Here is an 18,447-nt window from a genome sequence, read left to right on the forward strand (position 1 = left end):
ATGATGCTTAAGAATGGGTGCTTTGTTATTTGTATGTAGGTAATGCAACTGATGTCAGCGTGGGGTCCGTTAATCTACGGAGGGTGCTGGGCAGCGACGCTATCAACGGCGCTCACCAACCTGCTATCAGTGCCCCGACTGATCCAGGCGCTCGGTGTGGACCGCATCTACCCCGGACTTATCTTCTTCGCCAAACCTTACGGCAAGCACGGCGAGCCTTACCGCGGATACGTCCTTACATTCTTCGTCTCTCTTATCTTCCTTCTTATTGGTAAGAATACATTGATTGTTAATGATTATCGCCTGATTTTCTAGTTCTGTCTCTTACTTAGTGAAATGTTTGCAGCTGACCTGAACACGATAGCACCCCTGATTTCCAACTTTTACCTGGCTTCGTACGCACTCATCAACTTCTGCACGTTCCACGCTGCTCTGGTCAGACCTCTCGGTTGGCGACCCACATTCCGGGTATGTAAAAATTTTACCAGAAAATATAATGTCTCTACATGTATTCACAGGTCTATAAGCTAAGATACTGTTGATTTCTCAAATACTGTCTGAATTTCTTTACTTTTCTTTTTACAGTACTACAATGTGTGGGTGTCGTTGTTGGGCTTCCTGATGTGCGTGGCGATCATGCTGCTCATCAGTTGGGTCATGTCGCTCGTCACCTTCGCTATCTTCTTTACCCTGTACCTAATAGTCCATTATCGGAAACCAGGTGTGTTTAAGTATCTCGTACATACATCGTGTTAACACGTGTCTGCGCGTTAGTAGCATAACCTACGTTACGAACGTAAATAGTCTGTTGACTGAAAGCTAAATTTGTATCGGTCTCAATGAATTATTGCCTCATTTTCTCTTTAGTACGTTCACGTACTCTATTGCATTGAAGTTGCATAAATATAGATATCGTTGCTACATACGATTGACGTTTTATTTAGACGAGCGTAGTAACTTCTTGAATCTCGGAGGAAAACTTGTTTAATATTTTGAATGTAAATAAAAATTGTTAGTTAAAAAAGTGGTTAACGATTTCTTTTTTCTGTCAAGCACAAAGTAGAAAGGCCTGGCAGGTTTTTGCATTACTCCAAAAGTGATTTTACCTTTTATACATTTTGAAACTGTATGACGAATCTACAATACCACGGGAACGGGCTGGTGTTTGGATATTCATTGATAGCATTACTCAACCTTCATCATATTTACGTCAAAGTAATATTACGTATTGTATGTCAGATGTGAACTGGGGCAGCAGCACGCAAGCGCAGATGTACAAGACGGCGCTGGCGAGCGCGCACAGTCTGGCACGCACGGGCGAGCACGTCAAGAACTACTGGCCCCAACTATTAGTGCTAGCAGGTCGTCCGCAGCATCGCCCCGCCCTCGTCGACCTCGCCCACCTCCTTACCAAGGCCGGATCCCTCATGATCGTCGGCGACATATCTCCCGTATGTACATGAACAGACATAATGAGTACATTTGACATCACATGTATTATCTGTAATTTTTATGAAGTACCTTTGTTAAAATAACCTTTTAAAAACACAACTGGGAACTAAGTTTACAAATTTTTTGTATAGCGCCATCTATTAACTAGCGATAAATTTCTTCCAATTGCAGACGAAAATGTCATACAAGGAGCGCGCTCGTGTGGCGCGTGCGGCTGACGAGTGGCTGCGCGGGCGCAAGTTACGCGCGTTCTACTCAGCAGTCAGCGGATACGGGTTCGAGGAGGGCGCGCGCGCGTTGATGCAGGCGGCGGGCGTTGGCCGCCTCGCGCCTAACGTGCTGCTCATGGGTTACAAGGCCGACTGGGCTACCGCACCTGCACAGGACCTTGTATCCTACTTCAATGTACTACAGTAAGTTCATTCGAGAGACTTCGTCGCCCTCAGAGATTTTTATTGATCAATAAGGAAATCTCTTAGTCATTTTTGACTAAGTCTACACTAAGGGAAACCACTTAATGACTACGACAATTCTAATGTTTAGAAATATTAAATAAGCATAAACCTAAATATACTACTAGCCGTAGTAGTTAATCGTATCTATTTCAACAGCACTGCGTTCGAGACTCGCTTGGCTGTAGCGATGGTGCGGGTGAGTGGCGGGCTGGACTTCAGCGCGGTGGCAGGGGAGGAGGCGCCGGCGTCGCGCGGCCTCACCGCCACGTCGGGCAGCAGCGCCGAGCTGCGCGTGCGCGCTACCGCCCCCCACATCCTGCACGCAGACTCCGACCTCGACCTGCGCGCACTGCACCCCGACTCGCAACCCTCCAGCCGGCACAATCTTAGTACGTACCTCGTAACGTAGCCTTAGCATTGACCTTTCATACACTAAGAAATGTTTAAGATATAGGACTTACAGTTAGGATATTAGTACAATAAATTATAATCTGTATAACCTTATATTATTCCAGATTTATTGACACTTACGACATCTCGTTCCTTTACAATATCCGAGAAGAGTGATAAAGAAAAGGACAAGGAGAGAGAAAAGAAAAAGGACAAGAAACCGATTGATTTCCACAAGCAGATAATTTACAAATCATCTTCCGGCCTCGAGGTTTCGAACGATCAGTTATCGCAGATGAGCATATTCCAGAGAAAACAGGTATTTGAGTATTTTGTTCCCCCAATATTCTGTCATTCAACGCTTAATTTTAAGTGCCAACGTAGAGAGACGGCTTCAAGTACTCGATGGCACAAAAATTACCTGTGTTCGGTGATCCTAAGTCGGTTGTTTGATTTCACGTGCTTATGTAAACACGAGTATGTATCGCACAGGAGGCGGGCACGGTGGACGTGTGGTGGCTGTACGATGACGGTGGACTGACGATGTTGCTGCCATACATACTGTCGCAGCGCTCCAGCTGGGCCAGCTGCAAGCTGCGTGTCTTTGCACTCGCCAACAGACATCACGAATTAGAACTGGAGGAGAGGAAGTAAGTAATACGTCAACGTTTACGGAATAACAGCAATGAATTGGTCGACACACCCTATTTAATGCAAACAGACCTTGCTGAGAAATTAGGATAGTGAAGACTTGAAATTTTGCCTGAAAAGTCACAATAAAATATCAATCTTGTAAAGTCCTAGAAAATAGAGAACAAAAATTAAATCATTTTAATAATTAGTAACTCTACCGTTGATAGTCTTTTGAAGGATTAATAAAAAATCAAAAGCTATAACAATTTTGGCGTTGTGTTTAATTATTTTATATTTGGTTTCCAGTATGGCGAACTTGCTGGCCAAGTTCCGCATCGACTATTCGTCGCTAACAATGGTGCAGGACATCACGGAGCCGCCGCAGCCGGAGACGAAGCAACTCTTTGACGATATCATCAAGAGTTTTGTGGGTGACAATGCTAGAGAAGGTAATTCATCAACTATTACTATGAATACGATACAAAACCCACTGTGGTTACATGTCATCGTATCTGAATTCTTACCGTATTTAATTAAAGACTTTTAAATAACTAACCACTACAAAACAAATGAATAAATTAATACTATATTAAATAAACTATATACTAAAACTAAACCAAACTAAAAATAAAACTAAATAATATAAAAAATCGAGCCCAAATCACTGCGCTCGCACGATAGGGTTCCCAAGACGCTGGCGGCATTTCCCCGCTGACTTTTTATTAAAGTTGGTATATAACATTGTATTTCAGATTGCCGCATCAGTGAGTCCGAGCTGTCGACGTTGGCAGAGAAGACCAGCCGTCAGCTGCGACTGCGCGAGTTGCTGCTGGCCAACTCGCAGGAAGCGCGTCTTGTCGTCATGTCATTACCCATGCCTAGGAAGGTGAGAACATTATATGTCTAAAATATAAAGTCCAATGTACTTTTGATTTTATGGTCTTAAAAATTTTTTTTGTTTGCAAATATCTATGGATGTCAATTTACTTAATTTGAGAGGACCTTCCCCTTTTTCCTATGAAAAAAAAATTAAGCAACATTTCACTAAATATTTTAACTAGAATCACCAGAATTTGAGGGATTTTTATGGAGGGATGAGGAGAAAAAATCTTTTAAGATCTCGTTAGAGTCGAGCTACGAATTCCTTGAGCTCTCAGGTCCTCGAGTTCGTTGACCTTTGTCCTAACAAGAGGATACCTAATAAATCAAGCCTTAAAGGAATTTGAACCGTAGTTTGACTTGAAATTAAACTACTGTCAAGTATTACTTCTTGTTTTTTTCTCAGCTATCATAAAGATATATAGCATGGGGTATTTGTAAAAGAGTTTCTACAGTAATTTGTGTGCGCAGGGTTCAATATCTGCGCCGCTGTACATGGCGTGGCTGGAGGTGATGAGCCGCGGTCTGCCGCCCATGTTGTTTGTGCGCGGCAACCACACCTCCGTCCTCACGTTCTACTCATAACTTCATACTGAGAAACATTACGCGAACACCCTCACTATAAGTACATTTTTGTTGTCTTAAATGTAGGAAAAATGCAAACGTGTCATGATTAATTTATTATTAAGTATAACTTTATTTAATTTAATAAAGTTAAATAAAGTGTTAATTAATAGTTAATTTAATTATCTAAATTATTCTTTTTTAGTAATATTTTTTTTTATTATAGAAAATTCAAAACATTCTTTTTTTGTATTTTTGTTTAGAATTACTATTAATCATTTAATAAAAAGTTACTTATTATTTTGTATTAGTGTTAGAAATGTTTTGTAATCGATATTTTTTAATATATTTAGAACTTAATATTACAACCAAAGTTCATCTCCACATTACAGTATTGTTATTAATGTTAATTGTATAGGATAATTTATTATTTTAAATAAAAAAATAAGATAAGGGCAATTAACAATGTCCAAGTATTCAAAACTTCTGAATAAACTAATTGGAACTTCAGAACTTGGGAATTGGATCTTCAAATAAACTATGAAACGCAAACTTTGATAGGAAGATGTATCAGTTAATTTATTTCTTAGTTATCCAGTACATAACTTGAACATTGTTAAATAGGTCCATGTAGTAATTAGTTGTAGTTTTAAGTGACGTAACTTAGTTGTAAGTGTAGTACTTTCCGCTTTGTAGTACTTATTTATGTTAAGTAACGCAACTTTGAGTAATGGATAATATTTGAGCAAATCCCCGTAAAAATTATAAGCTATATTTACACCGGTGCTTTCTCTGAACCACGTACTGCCTACTAATACTAGCTGTTACCCGCAACTCCGCCTTCGTGGTGTTTAAAATCAAATTAGTTGTCTGTGTTCTTCTACATTTATGCCAAATTTTAGATATACAGCAGCCGTTCTGGGGATACCTTCTTACAAACATCCATTTATATATTCAAGCATTCGCATTTATAATATTAGTAAGACTAGCTCTCGCTAGGAATAAATTCGTAGTCTGTGTTCTTGCAGATTATGTTCTACATCTATTCAAATTTCAGCTATATTCGTTTGATTGTTGAGATATCTGATAACAAGAATCCATCCATTTAGCTAAAAGTTCGCATTTATAATATTAGTAAGATATTATGAACATATTGGAAGAAAAAGCAGGATACGAGAAAGAGCACTGGTGTAGGAATAGTTATTGAGTTTGGAGTTGGAGATTAAAAACTATGAAAGGCAACGAAATTTAAGTATGACATTAAAAAAATATTCAGAAAAATAATTTAAACGTAATATAGGTAAGGACTATTCTGTTTGTTTTTTTTTCGATAAATAAGCCTTATTTTGTGACTTTTCTACTTAATATTACTTAAAGTACAACACATAGTACATTAATATACTTAAATGGCTAACTTACTTATCATTTATTTAACGATTTACATAATATGAAAGGGATGTATTTATTACTAGATGTCGTCCGCGACTCCGCACGGAATTAAAAAAAAACTAATGGTCACAGCGTAATATTATATAGCTTAAAACCTTTCTCTACAAATGGACTATCCAACAAAAAAAATTTTTTCAAATCGGACCAGTAGTTCCTGAGATTAGCGTGTTTAAACAAACACACTCTTCCGCTTTATATTATTAGTATATATAAACTTTATTAAGTCAATATATAGAATAAAAATGTGTGTTAAAATCAACATGTTTTTTTAAGAACAAATCAACGCTTTAACATTACATCCCATTTAACATATACTGATACTATGAAATTATTTTTTGTATAATTCATTTTAATAAATGGGAGTCATCTCGTTATCAATATTTCTATAATTACATATAGTCTTAAATCTATGATATAAAATAAAATATTAAAAAAACGAATAATTTAATAAAATTTGTTATTAAAAGGAGTCCCTTTAGGTCCCGAAGATACTGGCAGCGTTCCCCCTTTGGACAGCTAAACTAATTCTTTGACCGAGGTAGCTGCCAGCTCTTCGGTCCCCTGTGATGTCGATTAATTTTTTGGAAATGTCCTTAAAAAGTCTTAAAGCGCTAGGACCCCACAGACCAAGGGTCTCGACGCCGAATGGGACAAAATGATATTCGGAGCCTAGACCCCTGTATTTGCATGGAATTTGAAATTGAATTTGTTTGTTTTTTTTTATTTTAATAAATGCATATTCACTAATATTTTTATTGTAACTTAGTAGCATAAGTTAATGTTACATATTTTCATATTTTTTTGTAATTTTAATTGTATAAAATCAATCTAAAAAAGCCACCTCCATTTTTATGTTATCGATAAATGTAACCGCCATGAAAGACAAATTTATTTTCATATTAAATCTTTATTGTTATAAATTATACGTAAGTATTTTATTAACTTACAAATAAAATTATTTTTAGGGTTCCGTACCTCATAGGAAATAAACGTAACCCTTATACGATCACTTTGTTGTCCGGCCGTCTGTCTGTCAAGACCCTTTTCCTCAAAAACGGGTGAAGGTTTCAAGCTGGAATTTATATCAAATGTTCAGATCTGCGGTCGCTAGGTGCTGTGAAAAAATAAAGCTTCTAGGTCTCAGAAACCAACGCTTAATACTTCTTTAGGAACTTAGCCAAATTCCAGTGGAAACTTGTCCATACTAAGCTTTTCAAAACTTTTGTAAGCAGTTTCTATTGAAAATAAGTGAAAGAAAGGTAGAATGTCAATTTGATTATTATTTGTCATAACATCGGAAACATAAGTCGAAGACCAAGAAAAAGATTAATAAGTAGACTTAACTTTAAAGTAGGGATTTTGAAAATAAAGTGAACTGGGAATAACAGGTAAATCTATATTTTTCAAAGGGCTCTTGATGTTAAGGAATAACCCTTTTATCCTGTTCCACTTCTTTTCTTTCCTAAAAAAAACGTGCACTTTGATTTAAAATTTGAATCCAACTGAACGTTCCGCGACTTAAGGTACGCGTCCATTGTCCCGCATCGGATGCACCACACACACACCCCGCAAGGGATTGCTTGTTGATAAATGGCGTACGATGCGGCAAACTAAAGTGCCTCCGGTGCTTGCTAATGGACGCGTACCTTTCATCATCATCATCATCAGCTCACTATACGTCCCCACCGTGGGGCTCGGAGCCTACCCTAAGTTAAGGGTGATTAGGCCATAGTCAACCACGCTGGCCAAGTGCGGGTTGTTTGACTTTACACATATCTTTGAATTTCTTCTCAGATATGTTCATATTGCAAGTACCTTTACGTTCCGCAAATATCTCGACACTATCCCAATGTATAATTAAACCACTGCATCATATTATTACAGTAACAATGACATCACAGCATACCTGATAGATAACCAGAAATATAACTATTATAAAAATTAATAAGAAGCAGACGGAAATGTAAACATAAATTTGAACCCGCGACGTTTGAATGATTGATTGTTTTCATGACCAACGTGTGATGAGCTGTGATGTAGTCAACGAGATATTTCTCATACGATACGCAGAGTTGTTAAAACTCTACTAGTGAAAAGTTAGTATAAAACTTTTGCATAATAAATATCAATTGAAGGTAGTTAATAAAAAAATACAACTGAAGTGCTCAATAACTTTACTGTCTCTTAAAATAATCAATATCTTATTTATGAGTTTCTGCTGATTAATTAAAATGATTTAAGGGTAATCTAATTTTATTTTATTTAAAATGAAACGCAAGTTATACATAGAGATGCAACACAGACGAAAATATAATAATCTTGTAGTGGGTAATATCATTTCTTTTGCTAAAAGTATTCTCGAAAGGCAAAGAGATCTTGTAAAAATGGTGTTATGATTGTCAATGTAAGCAGAGTAAGTCAGTGTGGTGATGTTTATGAAATAAGGTAGCCGTGTCACTGGTTAATTTGTGATTTTTTTTACCTTAATTTTTTTATAATTTCTCGATATTTAAGTGTAATCATGGAGGTAAAGCTTTTGAGTGATTGTCGTAAGTATAAAAATGTTATGTAAAAACGTGTATTGTAACTTTTGAGATTTGATTCCAGTGTTGTTTAACAGTAAGGACGAAGTAATTTATATTTACATAGCATGATGTAGTTAGCAAGATTTATCGTGATTTCTATAGACATTTATCGCCAACCTAATTTAAGAGTATATTAATCTTATATAAAATATAACATTCTCGCGTCACAATTTTCGTTCCCATACTCCTATGAAACGGCTTGACCGATTCTCATGAAATTTTGTGAGCATATTGAGAGGGTCTGAGAATCGGCCAACATCTATTTTTCATCCTAAATGTTAAGGGTAGTCCCCTAATTTTTTTTTCAGACAAACACGCGGACGGAGTCGCTGGCGAAAGCTAGTTAATCACAAGCACAACTCTGCAAGCTCACAAGCTAACTCTGTCTAACTATGTCTTAGTACTAAAATAAGTGAAGATAATTTCATAAATTAACTAGCTGTCGCCCGCGACTCCGTCCGCGCGCGATTAAAAATAGATGTTGGCCGATTCTCAGACCTACTCAATATTCTCCCAAAATTTAATGAGAATCGGTGAAGCCGTTTCGGAGGAGTATGAGAATGAAAATTGTGACACGAAAATTTTATATATAAGATTATCTAAATACTGACTTTAATATAGAAGTTTTCAATTTCATACGTTTTCAGTTTCCAGAACAACTAAAATAAATGAAAATAACATGAATATGGAAGATTTAAAAAGAAGTTCTTTGGTTGAAATGGAGGTAATAATATCAAGTATTCAAATTCAATTAAATTCAAGTTACAATATCGAGAATACAAGAATGTCAATGTTTACTAATTTTAGACGAAAGAAGAGAATGATACAGAAAGAAAGGGCAACCCAACACCAGAGCTTACAACGTACGGCGGCATAAAATTAGGATGGATTCAGGTTGGTTATATTTTACTAGCGGTAGCCCGCGACTCCGTTCGCGTTATATGTATGTCAAATTCATCGAGATCCGTTCAGCCGTTCTGGAGGTACCTTGAAACATGCATCTAAACATTCGCATTTATAATATTTTTTAGATTATTAAGTATATTCGTCATGTTTTGTTATAATTTAAAATAACATATGAAGACTTAATTGAGACGATGGCAAAAATAAAGCATTACAAAAGTTATAGAGTCCTCTAACAATTGTGCAATACCGCGGCCATACCAAAGGTAGGCGTGATATTTCTGCATATTCTGATAAGTGTACTCTGTATGCTCTATTCCAGTCATATCCCGTCCCATCCTTTTCTTGAAAGGATTTCCAGGGGGTGGGACGTACAAGAAAAGGAATATTATTTTCATGAACAATCCCTTCTCTGCCCGTTTCCAGGCAACACGTCTGGAACCTTTTAACTCTATTACTTCGCTATTTTAGCGAAATGATTTTTTTTTTATATCACAAGTTGGCAAACGAGCGAGCGGCCACCTGAAATCGCTGAAATCGAAGTGACCGTTGCCCATAGACATACGCAATTGCATATGTGTTGCCTACCTTTAATCGACGGAGGAGGGGATGCACAGAAAGAAAATATTTTCCATTTCCATGTCTCCTCTCATCCGGAAAGTCCACTTCCACTTCCCATCCTTTCCTTATAAGAAAAAGGGTGGGAAGGGAAAGAGGACTAATTTTGGCCTCCGGGACGCACACTCATCAGACGAAACGCGGAATTGCTTCCACTTCACGCCTGTCTTCTGTGTGGTCGTGGTATTTCACCGGGGGAGCCGGGCCGATTCGTGCGAAGATGTTAAAGCGGGCTCTACCACTGTTAAAATGAAATGAAGACTAGCTAATTTTTCACTCTGATTAAATTCATTCAGGGCGTGCTGATACCTTGTCTACTTAACATCTGGGGTGTGATGTTATTCCTGCGCATCTCGTGGATCGTGGCACAGGCTGGTGTGGCGTTAACCATTCTCATCGTGTTGCTATCGGCGCTTGTGTGCGTCCTCACCACGCTCTCTCTTAGCGCCATTTGCACTAATGGACAGGTGCAAGGAGGTAAGGATTTAACCTATCGTGTCTAGTTCTAAACTTTTTTAGAGTAGCTACCGCATTAAGTCGCTTAAGGCTTATTGGCTAGATGTGGTTTTATGTTTATACATATACATAAACATTAATTTCTAATGAAATGGTCAATAAAGTTGACCTTTTGGTAGGTTTAGTATATTAAGGTCCTGCTTAATTTACCACGTAAAGATTTGATACATTAGTTGGTGTAGATTACTCATATTAAATCGACACTAAACGTCTCCATCCGTGACTATTCAAGGCTCAGAGCGAGTCGGAAAGAGTTTTAATAGGATATTAAACCTCATTTGTTTATTTATTAATCTTAATTTTTATATTCAGGTGGTGTTTACTATCTAGTATCAAGATCTTTGGGTGCAGAATTTGGCGCATCTGTAGGTATAATTTTTGCATGTGCAAATTCGGTTGCTGCAAGTATGAATACTATTGGTTTCTGCGAGTCCTTAAATGAATTGCTAAAGTCAAACGGCCTTAAAATCATCGATAACGATGTTAACGATATAAGATTAGTGGGGACAATCGCACTTCTAATGATGTGTTTGATCTGCGCAGTTGGAATGGACTGGGAGACTAAAACTCAGGTAAGTTACACGCAATACATATAGCTCTATTACAAAATAAGGAGAAACTTTGGTCCCGTAGTTACTAAGTCTACGCACATCCCATATTTTATTAAATACTAGCTGTCGCCCGTGACTCCGGCCGCGCGGAATTTAAAAAACTTAATAAGTAGCCTACGTATTCTTTCAGACTATGTATGAATATGGTAAATTTCATCGAGATTCATTCATTTCATGCAGCGGTTTTGGAAATACCTTTTAACAAATATTCATCAAAACATTCGATTTTATAATATTAGTAATGTATGTAATGTAGAGCGTCGGTGGCTCAGTGGTCAAGCACTTGACTTGCAATCTGCAGGTCCTGGGTTCGAATCCCGCCATGTACCAATGTGTTTTTCGATTTCCGATTTACATATGTACATTTATCCGACGTTCTTACGGTGAAGGAAAACATCGTGATGCAACCTGCACATATCTGAGAAGAAATTCAAAGATATGTGTGAAGTCAACCAACCCGCACTTGGCCAGCGTGGTTGACTATGGCCTAATCACCCTTAACATAGGGTAGGCTCCGAGCCCCTCGGTGGGGACGTATAGTGAGCTGATGATGAGTAATGTATCAAATATTTAAAATTTTTGGTACAAAATTATTAACCTTTGTAGATAATAATTCTTGAGTTTAATTGTGTCGTCCTGATTAATTTAGAATATTTTTTCCCTCTTTTCCACTCCTTTTTTTGATATACCGAAGTTTGCTTGCAGAATTTTCTGATCACTGTCATTGTTGTGGCTATCGCTGCGTACGTAACGGGCGCCTTCATCGGACCCACAAGCGGTGTACAGCAGGCACAAGGCTTCGTCGGCATTAACTGTAATTATACGTTAATTAATTATTTGTATAATAAAATAAACGCTGCTCATTTTATGCTACATTGTTCTATAATAGAAAAGAAATTAAATTCAAAAATCGTAAGCTAAAAGTAAACAGCTTTTGTTACTTCAGATTACCGTCAAAAGATCGATGCTCGTTTGTACTGTTAAAGTTAATAATGTTATACAAAATTTCATCAACAGTGGAGACGGCTGCGATAAACATTTGGCCGGACTTTCGTCACAGCGACGGCGTTAATCACAACTTCTTCACCGTATTTGCCATGTTTTTCCCGGCAGTTACAGGCGTGCAAGCCGGCGCTAATATCTGCGGTGATTTAAAGGTAACTAATATTACGTAATAATTAACTTATTAGCTATACGTTGCGTCTTCTAAATATATTGATTGCACTGCAAATTACTTCTATCAAAAACTAGTACAGTTTTGATAAATTACCAAGTTACTACATACTCTTCAGACGTGTGGATTGAAAGTAAGTCTTAATCTTCGACACATTTAAAATACGTTTATTGCAAACAAGTTCTGTTCCACAGATAAAGAACTTCATTATTTTTTTCTGGGTCAATATTAGCTGTTTAAATGTCTAGCTAATATGTGCTATTTGTCCAGGACCCTGCTACAGCTATACCAAAGGGTACGTTCCTAGCGCTGGCTATATCATTCACAAGTTACCTGGCGATGTCGGTGCTCTGCGGCACGGGGGCTCTGCGCGACGCCAGCGGGAACCTACAGGACTTGGTCAACAACAAACTAGACTCCTGCAAACCTAATTGCTTATATGGACTACATAATAACTATTCGGTACGTTATTGTTATTCGAATAGAAAAGAGGGATGGGCGAAAACAGATGAGGTTCGATATCTATTCAGAGTTTAAATCAAAGGAATAATATGTTAGCTGCTGGTGTGCCAGTCCCATCCAATATTAAAAATAAGAAACCGTTAATTTAAGTATGACTGTTAGTAAAATTATTTTCGTCACTTCATCCAGTATGTGGCCACTTTTAAGATAAGCAACTAAGAAGATGGGGAGACAACGAGTAAGTTATTCATCGTTACCTTTGTCGATTGTTGTCTAGATAATGCAACTGATGTCACTATCGAGTTCGTTCATATACGCCGGGTGCTGGGCAGCGACGCTATCGACGGCGCTCACCAACCTGCTGTCAGTGCCCCGACTGATCCAAGCGCTCGGTGTGGACCGCATCTACCCCGGACTTATCTTCTTCGCCAAACCTTACGGCAAGCACGGCGAGCCTTACCGCGGATACGTCCTTACATTCCTTGTCTCTCTTTTATTTCTTCTTATTGGTAAGCAATTATTTTAACACGTGGCATATATCTAATTTGTTTACACAAAATTTTTTAACTAAATCTCAGCAAATCATGTCAGATACAAGTTCAAAGTTACACTACTCCATGGCTCACTTGTAATTTTGTTAGGTGATCGATTTGATTTGAAGAAACTGACAAACTAATCAGATTTATATTATTGTTAACTAAATCTTTATTTTGTATAAAAGCATTTTCAATTAAAGGTAATAGTCTGTATTGAGTTATCGTTTTTAATATAAAATGTCTTGTTTCCATGTACTCAGCTAATTTGAATACAATTGCACCACTGATAACGAACTTCTACCTCGCGTCGTATGCTTTGATAAATTTCTGCACATTCCACGCCGCATTCATCAAGCCCATCAGTTGGAGACCATCGTTCAAGGTATGTAGTAAAACATAAACACAGTTATCTCTGTTTTATTAGCGGTAATGACAGGGATAGCGATATGTTTTATACCGAGATTTTAGTCTCAGAAACTATATGTTAAATGTTCTAGTACTACAACACGTGGCTGTCGTTCGTGGGTTTTGTGCTTTGCATCGCTATTATGGTGGTGGTCAGCTGGGTGACGGCACTGGCCACACTGTTCGTCTTCATAGCGCTCTATCTCCTGGTGCTCTACAGGAACCCCGGTATACCTTTCAGTCTTCAAGCCATCCATATAGCTGTACCTAACAATGCATTTATTTCTATCCATGTGTCGAGTGCCAACAAAATTAGTAAGATTATTTAAATGGTAATTTTCTATTTCTGAATCAATTCAAACTCGTTTTTTTGAAAGTATTACCATGACGGCTCAACGAATCGCGCTGAAATTTGGCATAGGTATAGACTATAGTCTGGAAGAACATACTTATTATTTTTTTTTTAGTTTCTAATATCTTCCTTTAAATGTTTCTGTTGTTACATACTAGAGGGCGTGGACTGGGGAAGTAGTACTGAAGCACACCGCTACATGGAACTTGTCTGGGCGTTGGTGCAGGCGAGCCGCCCGACGCACTCAACGCAATCTGGCCAGTCGGCGCAGGCTGCGCACTCTGCGCGCTCATACCGCCCGCAGCTGTTGCTGCTGGCGGGACGGCCGCCGGCGCGCGCGCAGCTGCTGCATCTCGCGCACCTCATCACTAAAGTCGGCTCTTTTGTGGTCGTAGCTGATATTACAGAGGTGGACTATTTTGTTTTCCAGTCTAAGTAACTTACTGTGTTTTATTTTCTTTAATTTTTAGTGATTTAAGGTTAATATATGGGTTGTCATGCGGTGTTAAAGGTTGGCAGTTATATAAAGGAATTTGCGAATGATGATTTGGTTTCTATCAATTAAAAAACCAAAACATGTGTTTACCAGAGAAAAGTTATTAACTACTACACTTTTCGTGGGTTTCCGAGGCCATAATCCCCGTTCAAAACATATTGTAATATCTTTTTTTTTTCAAAGATAATGTGAGGGGCGACGATGTTTCATACAGAGATTTTGGTCTTAGAAAGCCTTTAAACAATTCCTAGTGCAGAATTAAGACCGGTATTAAATAGAAAATCATACAAATATTTCAGTCACCGCTGTCATATACGGAGAAAACAAGCCGCAAACAGATCGGCGAGTCGTGGCTGCGTTCTCGTAAGATCCGTGGCTTCTATACGTTGCTGGATGGTTTCTCCTTCGAAAGTGGTGTGCGCGCGTTGATCCAGTCTGCGGGTCTCGGCAAGCTGGCCCCCAACATCATGCTTATTGGATACAAGAGTAACTGGATGAAGGATCAACCTGACAGTCTGAGAAGCTACGTACGAGTGATACAGTGAGTTTTTGTAAAGTTTTTTTTTTAAAAAATAAGTTATTATTTTAGGATTACATATGTACTTTTAGCTACACATTTTCGATGATGAAGAGAAAAATGTTTCATATTTCATGAAATATTACTAAAAGAATACTAAATTATGACAAATATAGCTTTTGCCCTCGACTCCGTCTCGGTGGGATTAAAAATAAAACTTAGTAATAAGCTATGTTCTACATCTGTAACAAATTTCATCGAAATTCGTTTTATAAATATATATATCGATGCAATTATAATATTAGTATGAGATATGTACATGAAAACATTTCAAAAACTTACGTGAAAAAATTCAAAAATGTACTTTCGGTTAAAATGAAAACATCTATATAAATATCGTTTAAGGTTGGCATTCGAGCACCATCTAGCATTGGCGGTGTACAGAGCTTCGAGCGAGGCGCTGCGCCGGCGAGCCAACAAGATAGTGCTGCGAGCACGCGAGGCCGCCGCCAGTCCGCTGGCACGTCCTCAAGCTGATATTATGAATGCTGACTCTAATTTAGATATATCCAATACTGAAGGAGAAAAAGGTTTTAATGATACTTTTTACATATAAGTTTGTTTACATATGAGATCCATGTTACCGTTCTGGAAATAACTTCTAACAAACATCTATCCATACAGCCAAACATTCGCATTTAAAATATTAATAAACCTAACTTGTGACTACGGTAGTATAGTATATAGATTTTATATTTGTATTTTTTATACAAGCATATCTTTTTTTTAGACGATAAGACGCAACTGACCAACTATGGTATGGAGGATATGACAAAGTCACTAATACTGAAGGAGTCCAACGTATCTCAGACACAATTGAAATCTCCATCTGCTGAAATCTCCCTTAACACGTATAACTTCGAACAACCTCTACTGTCAGACAATGTAAGTTTTTATACATAACAATTATATTAATTATTTCCACCTCCTCGCTATCAGTTCATTTTCCGATAGTCATATCGTTAAAATGGACTGATAGCGAAGAGCGACCAACATCTCAAGAAGCTCTCGCTAAACAGTTGGATTAAAAAAAATAATAATAACATTTAATCTTTCAATATCACAATACAATAAGCAAAAACAGCATAAAATATTTATAAAGAAATAACACATAAAACATAAATTAAGGGCCCGATACAAAAGGCAGTAATCCTAGGAACCGCACGTAACGTGAGAAGGTTCCTGTCTCTGCAGCCCTGACTACTGGTTGTGTGAGTCATTGGATTCCGCAGCCGTTGGTGTTCTATTTTTAATATAATATGTTTTGTTTTTTTTTTGTGGATATGAAATGTATTATGTTAAAAATATGATAAATAAATGAATAAGTATAATAAAATATCAATCATCCAATACTAGCTGTCGCCCGCGACACCATTCGTACGGAATTGAAACAAACTTAATAAGTAACCTATGTGTTCTTCCAGACTATGTTCTACATCTATGCTTAATTCCAGCGAGATCCATTGAGCCCTTCCGGAAAACTTTCAATTACTGAAAATTGCAATAAAGATGTGTTCATCAAACTTCAGGAGATGAATTTTACTTCCAATATTCAAATTTTTTAACAATGTAACCTTTCAAATTTAACATTTCAATAGTATTATATTTATTTTGTAATATTTTAAATTTGTAGGAAAATGACAGTTTGGACGCTTGGTGGTTGTACGATGATGGCGGACTGAACATTTTGCTGCCGTACATTATCGCGCGCCACAAGACAAAGATACCACTCAGAATATTCGCCTTGGCTAAGGCTGGGCTGCAAATAACAGACGCTGAGAATCGGTATATCAATAGTACCAGACACTTGACTTGGCACGTAGGATAAAAGATCACGCTTATTCCCTGCGTGCCAAGTTAAATGTCTGATTCAATTAATTTTATTTTGTTTACTAAGGGCCCTTGTATGCCTTGATGAAGTTTGCATAAGTTCATTTCCACTGGGTTAACTAGAAATGTGTCACTTAGTGAAAATTGGGTTTTTGTTTGTTTCCAGTATGAGAGATCTTTTGAATAAGTTCAGGATCGACTACTCCTCGTTGACGATGGTGCAAGGAATTAATAAAATACCAACGCAGCCCAGCATTGATTTCTTCGCAAGTCTCGTTCAGCCGGTGATGAGAAATGAAAGTAACGGTTAGTTATTATTTATTTTCTTATATATATTATAATATTCTCGTGTCACAATGTTACCATACTCCTCCAAAACGGCTTTATCGATTTTTATGAAATTTTATAACTACTATCTATTTTTTTATCCCGGACGGAGTCGCGGGAGACAGCTAGTCTTATATAATTTGTTTTTTGTACGTCGTTTGCCCGCTCTATTCAGCGTTAAAATAAGCTATCTACCTGATTTTCACGTCAGAAAAAATTAACATATGAAAGTTATAAAAAAGAAATGAAAAAATTGAATCTCCTCAAATAGGTTCATTAGTTTCAAGTGATTGGCGTATAAAGAAATCAATTAACGAATGTAAAAAAAAAAAGATAATGTTTAACTTTTTGCACAGAATGTTTTATCACGGAAGCGGAACTGGACGTCCATAGAGCAAAGACATACAGACAACTCCGACTGCGCGAATTACTTCTGGAAAATTCCATCGACGCATCGCTTGTTGTAATCACCTTGCCTATGCCCAGAAAGGTATTTTAATATATTTTTTTTATTTTTATTACTGAGTTTTATTCGTCAAATCGCTCCAGTTCCTGTGCGGCACGCATTTACGTACACGCACTTTTAGACCTTTATTCCACTAACGTGATCGCGCGACTAATCCTATGAGCAATGTATGTAACATTCATTTATGCGACCGAATTTTTATGTCTCAGGTGGTCGCCTTAGATGAAGTGTCGTACAAATTTTAATTTATATGCATAATAATGAGATTTGTTTACTTGTCGGTCAGGGCGCGGTGTCTCCCGCACTATACATGGCATGGCTGGAAGTGCTGAGTCGCGACTTACCTCCTGTGCTGTTCGTACGAGGAAATGATTCTTCAGTACTAAGTGCTTGATGGCATTTAATTATACTTTAGTTTAGATGTTTTTAACTACAAACTATATACGTCACATAGCAGTGAGTTTCCACTGTCGTCACACTTGTTTGAAGATAATTCGTTATATCTTTTGTATCAAAGACAATGAGGATAAAAAGATGTTTTTGAACAGTGTTACATCAGTGGAAACTAACGCTAAGACATTATTTAATTAGAAGAAAAGGTGTTCATTTATTTATGTTGAAAAAAAATGGAATTTGTAGTTAAAAATCTATTTCAAATTTTTTTTTTTGTATAAACGTAAGATGATAAATAGGATATAAAAATTAATCAAAATAAATTCCAGCTTGATACCTTAATGCGTTTTTGAGAAAAAGTGTCTTGACAGACG

The 18,447-nt window shown here is 37.4% G+C and overlaps 2 protein-coding genes across 4 annotated transcripts in view; both read left to right on the forward strand.

The window, feature by feature from the left end:
• The window catches only part of LOC106119528 (sodium potassium chloride cotransporter), a 30,435-nt gene extending 25,943 nt beyond the window's left edge, over nucleotides 1-4,492 (forward strand). The window contains exons 10-20 of the mRNA XM_013314572.1: nucleotides 40-271; nucleotides 347-468; nucleotides 586-721; nucleotides 1,240-1,451; nucleotides 1,624-1,865; nucleotides 2,064-2,296; nucleotides 2,423-2,616; nucleotides 2,790-2,947; nucleotides 3,237-3,379; nucleotides 3,683-3,816; nucleotides 4,281-4,492. Of these exons, the coding sequence (XP_013170026.1) occupies nucleotides 40-271; nucleotides 347-468; nucleotides 586-721; nucleotides 1,240-1,451; nucleotides 1,624-1,865; nucleotides 2,064-2,296; nucleotides 2,423-2,616; nucleotides 2,790-2,947; nucleotides 3,237-3,379; nucleotides 3,683-3,816; nucleotides 4,281-4,394 (1,920 nt within the window). The 3' untranslated portion in view covers nucleotides 4,395-4,492. The remainder of the gene's footprint in view (nucleotides 1-39; nucleotides 272-346; nucleotides 469-585; nucleotides 722-1,239; nucleotides 1,452-1,623; nucleotides 1,866-2,063; nucleotides 2,297-2,422; nucleotides 2,617-2,789; nucleotides 2,948-3,236; nucleotides 3,380-3,682; nucleotides 3,817-4,280) is intronic.
• A 3,152-nt stretch (nucleotides 4,493-7,644) lies between these two features.
• Nucleotides 7,645-18,273, forward strand: LOC106119552 (bumetanide-sensitive sodium-(potassium)-chloride cotransporter-like). 3 transcript variants are annotated; one of them, XM_013314599.1, is made up of 19 exons: nucleotides 7,645-7,918; nucleotides 9,055-9,131; nucleotides 9,215-9,301; nucleotides 10,225-10,405; nucleotides 10,757-11,016; nucleotides 11,761-11,869; nucleotides 12,073-12,212; nucleotides 12,500-12,691; nucleotides 12,969-13,200; nucleotides 13,488-13,609; nucleotides 13,725-13,860; nucleotides 14,143-14,393; nucleotides 14,780-15,021; nucleotides 15,403-15,587; nucleotides 15,788-15,942; nucleotides 16,691-16,842; nucleotides 17,054-17,193; nucleotides 17,571-17,704; nucleotides 17,967-18,273. In XM_013314599.1, exons 2-19 carry the CDS (start codon nucleotides 9,087-9,089, stop codon nucleotides 18,072-18,074), a joined length of 2,871 nt encoding a protein of 956 aa, XP_013170053.1. In that variant the 5' UTR covers nucleotides 7,645-7,918; nucleotides 9,055-9,086; the 3' UTR covers nucleotides 18,075-18,273. The 3 variants fall into 3 exon arrangements, with proteins under 3 accessions (XP_013170053.1, XP_013170052.1, XP_013170055.1); XM_013314598.1 differs by lacking the exon at nucleotides 7,645-7,918 and adding an exon at nucleotides 8,130-8,371; XM_013314601.1 differs by lacking the exon at nucleotides 7,645-7,918 and adding an exon at nucleotides 8,130-8,267.
• Nucleotides 18,274-18,447: the final 174 nt, after the last annotated feature.

This window comes from Papilio xuthus, unplaced genomic scaffold (assembly GCF_000836235.2).
Source record: "Papilio xuthus unplaced genomic scaffold, Pxut_1.1 DF827461.1, whole genome shotgun sequence".
In the NCBI taxonomy this organism is placed as follows: Eukaryota; Metazoa; Arthropoda; class Insecta; order Lepidoptera; family Papilionidae; genus Papilio; species Papilio xuthus.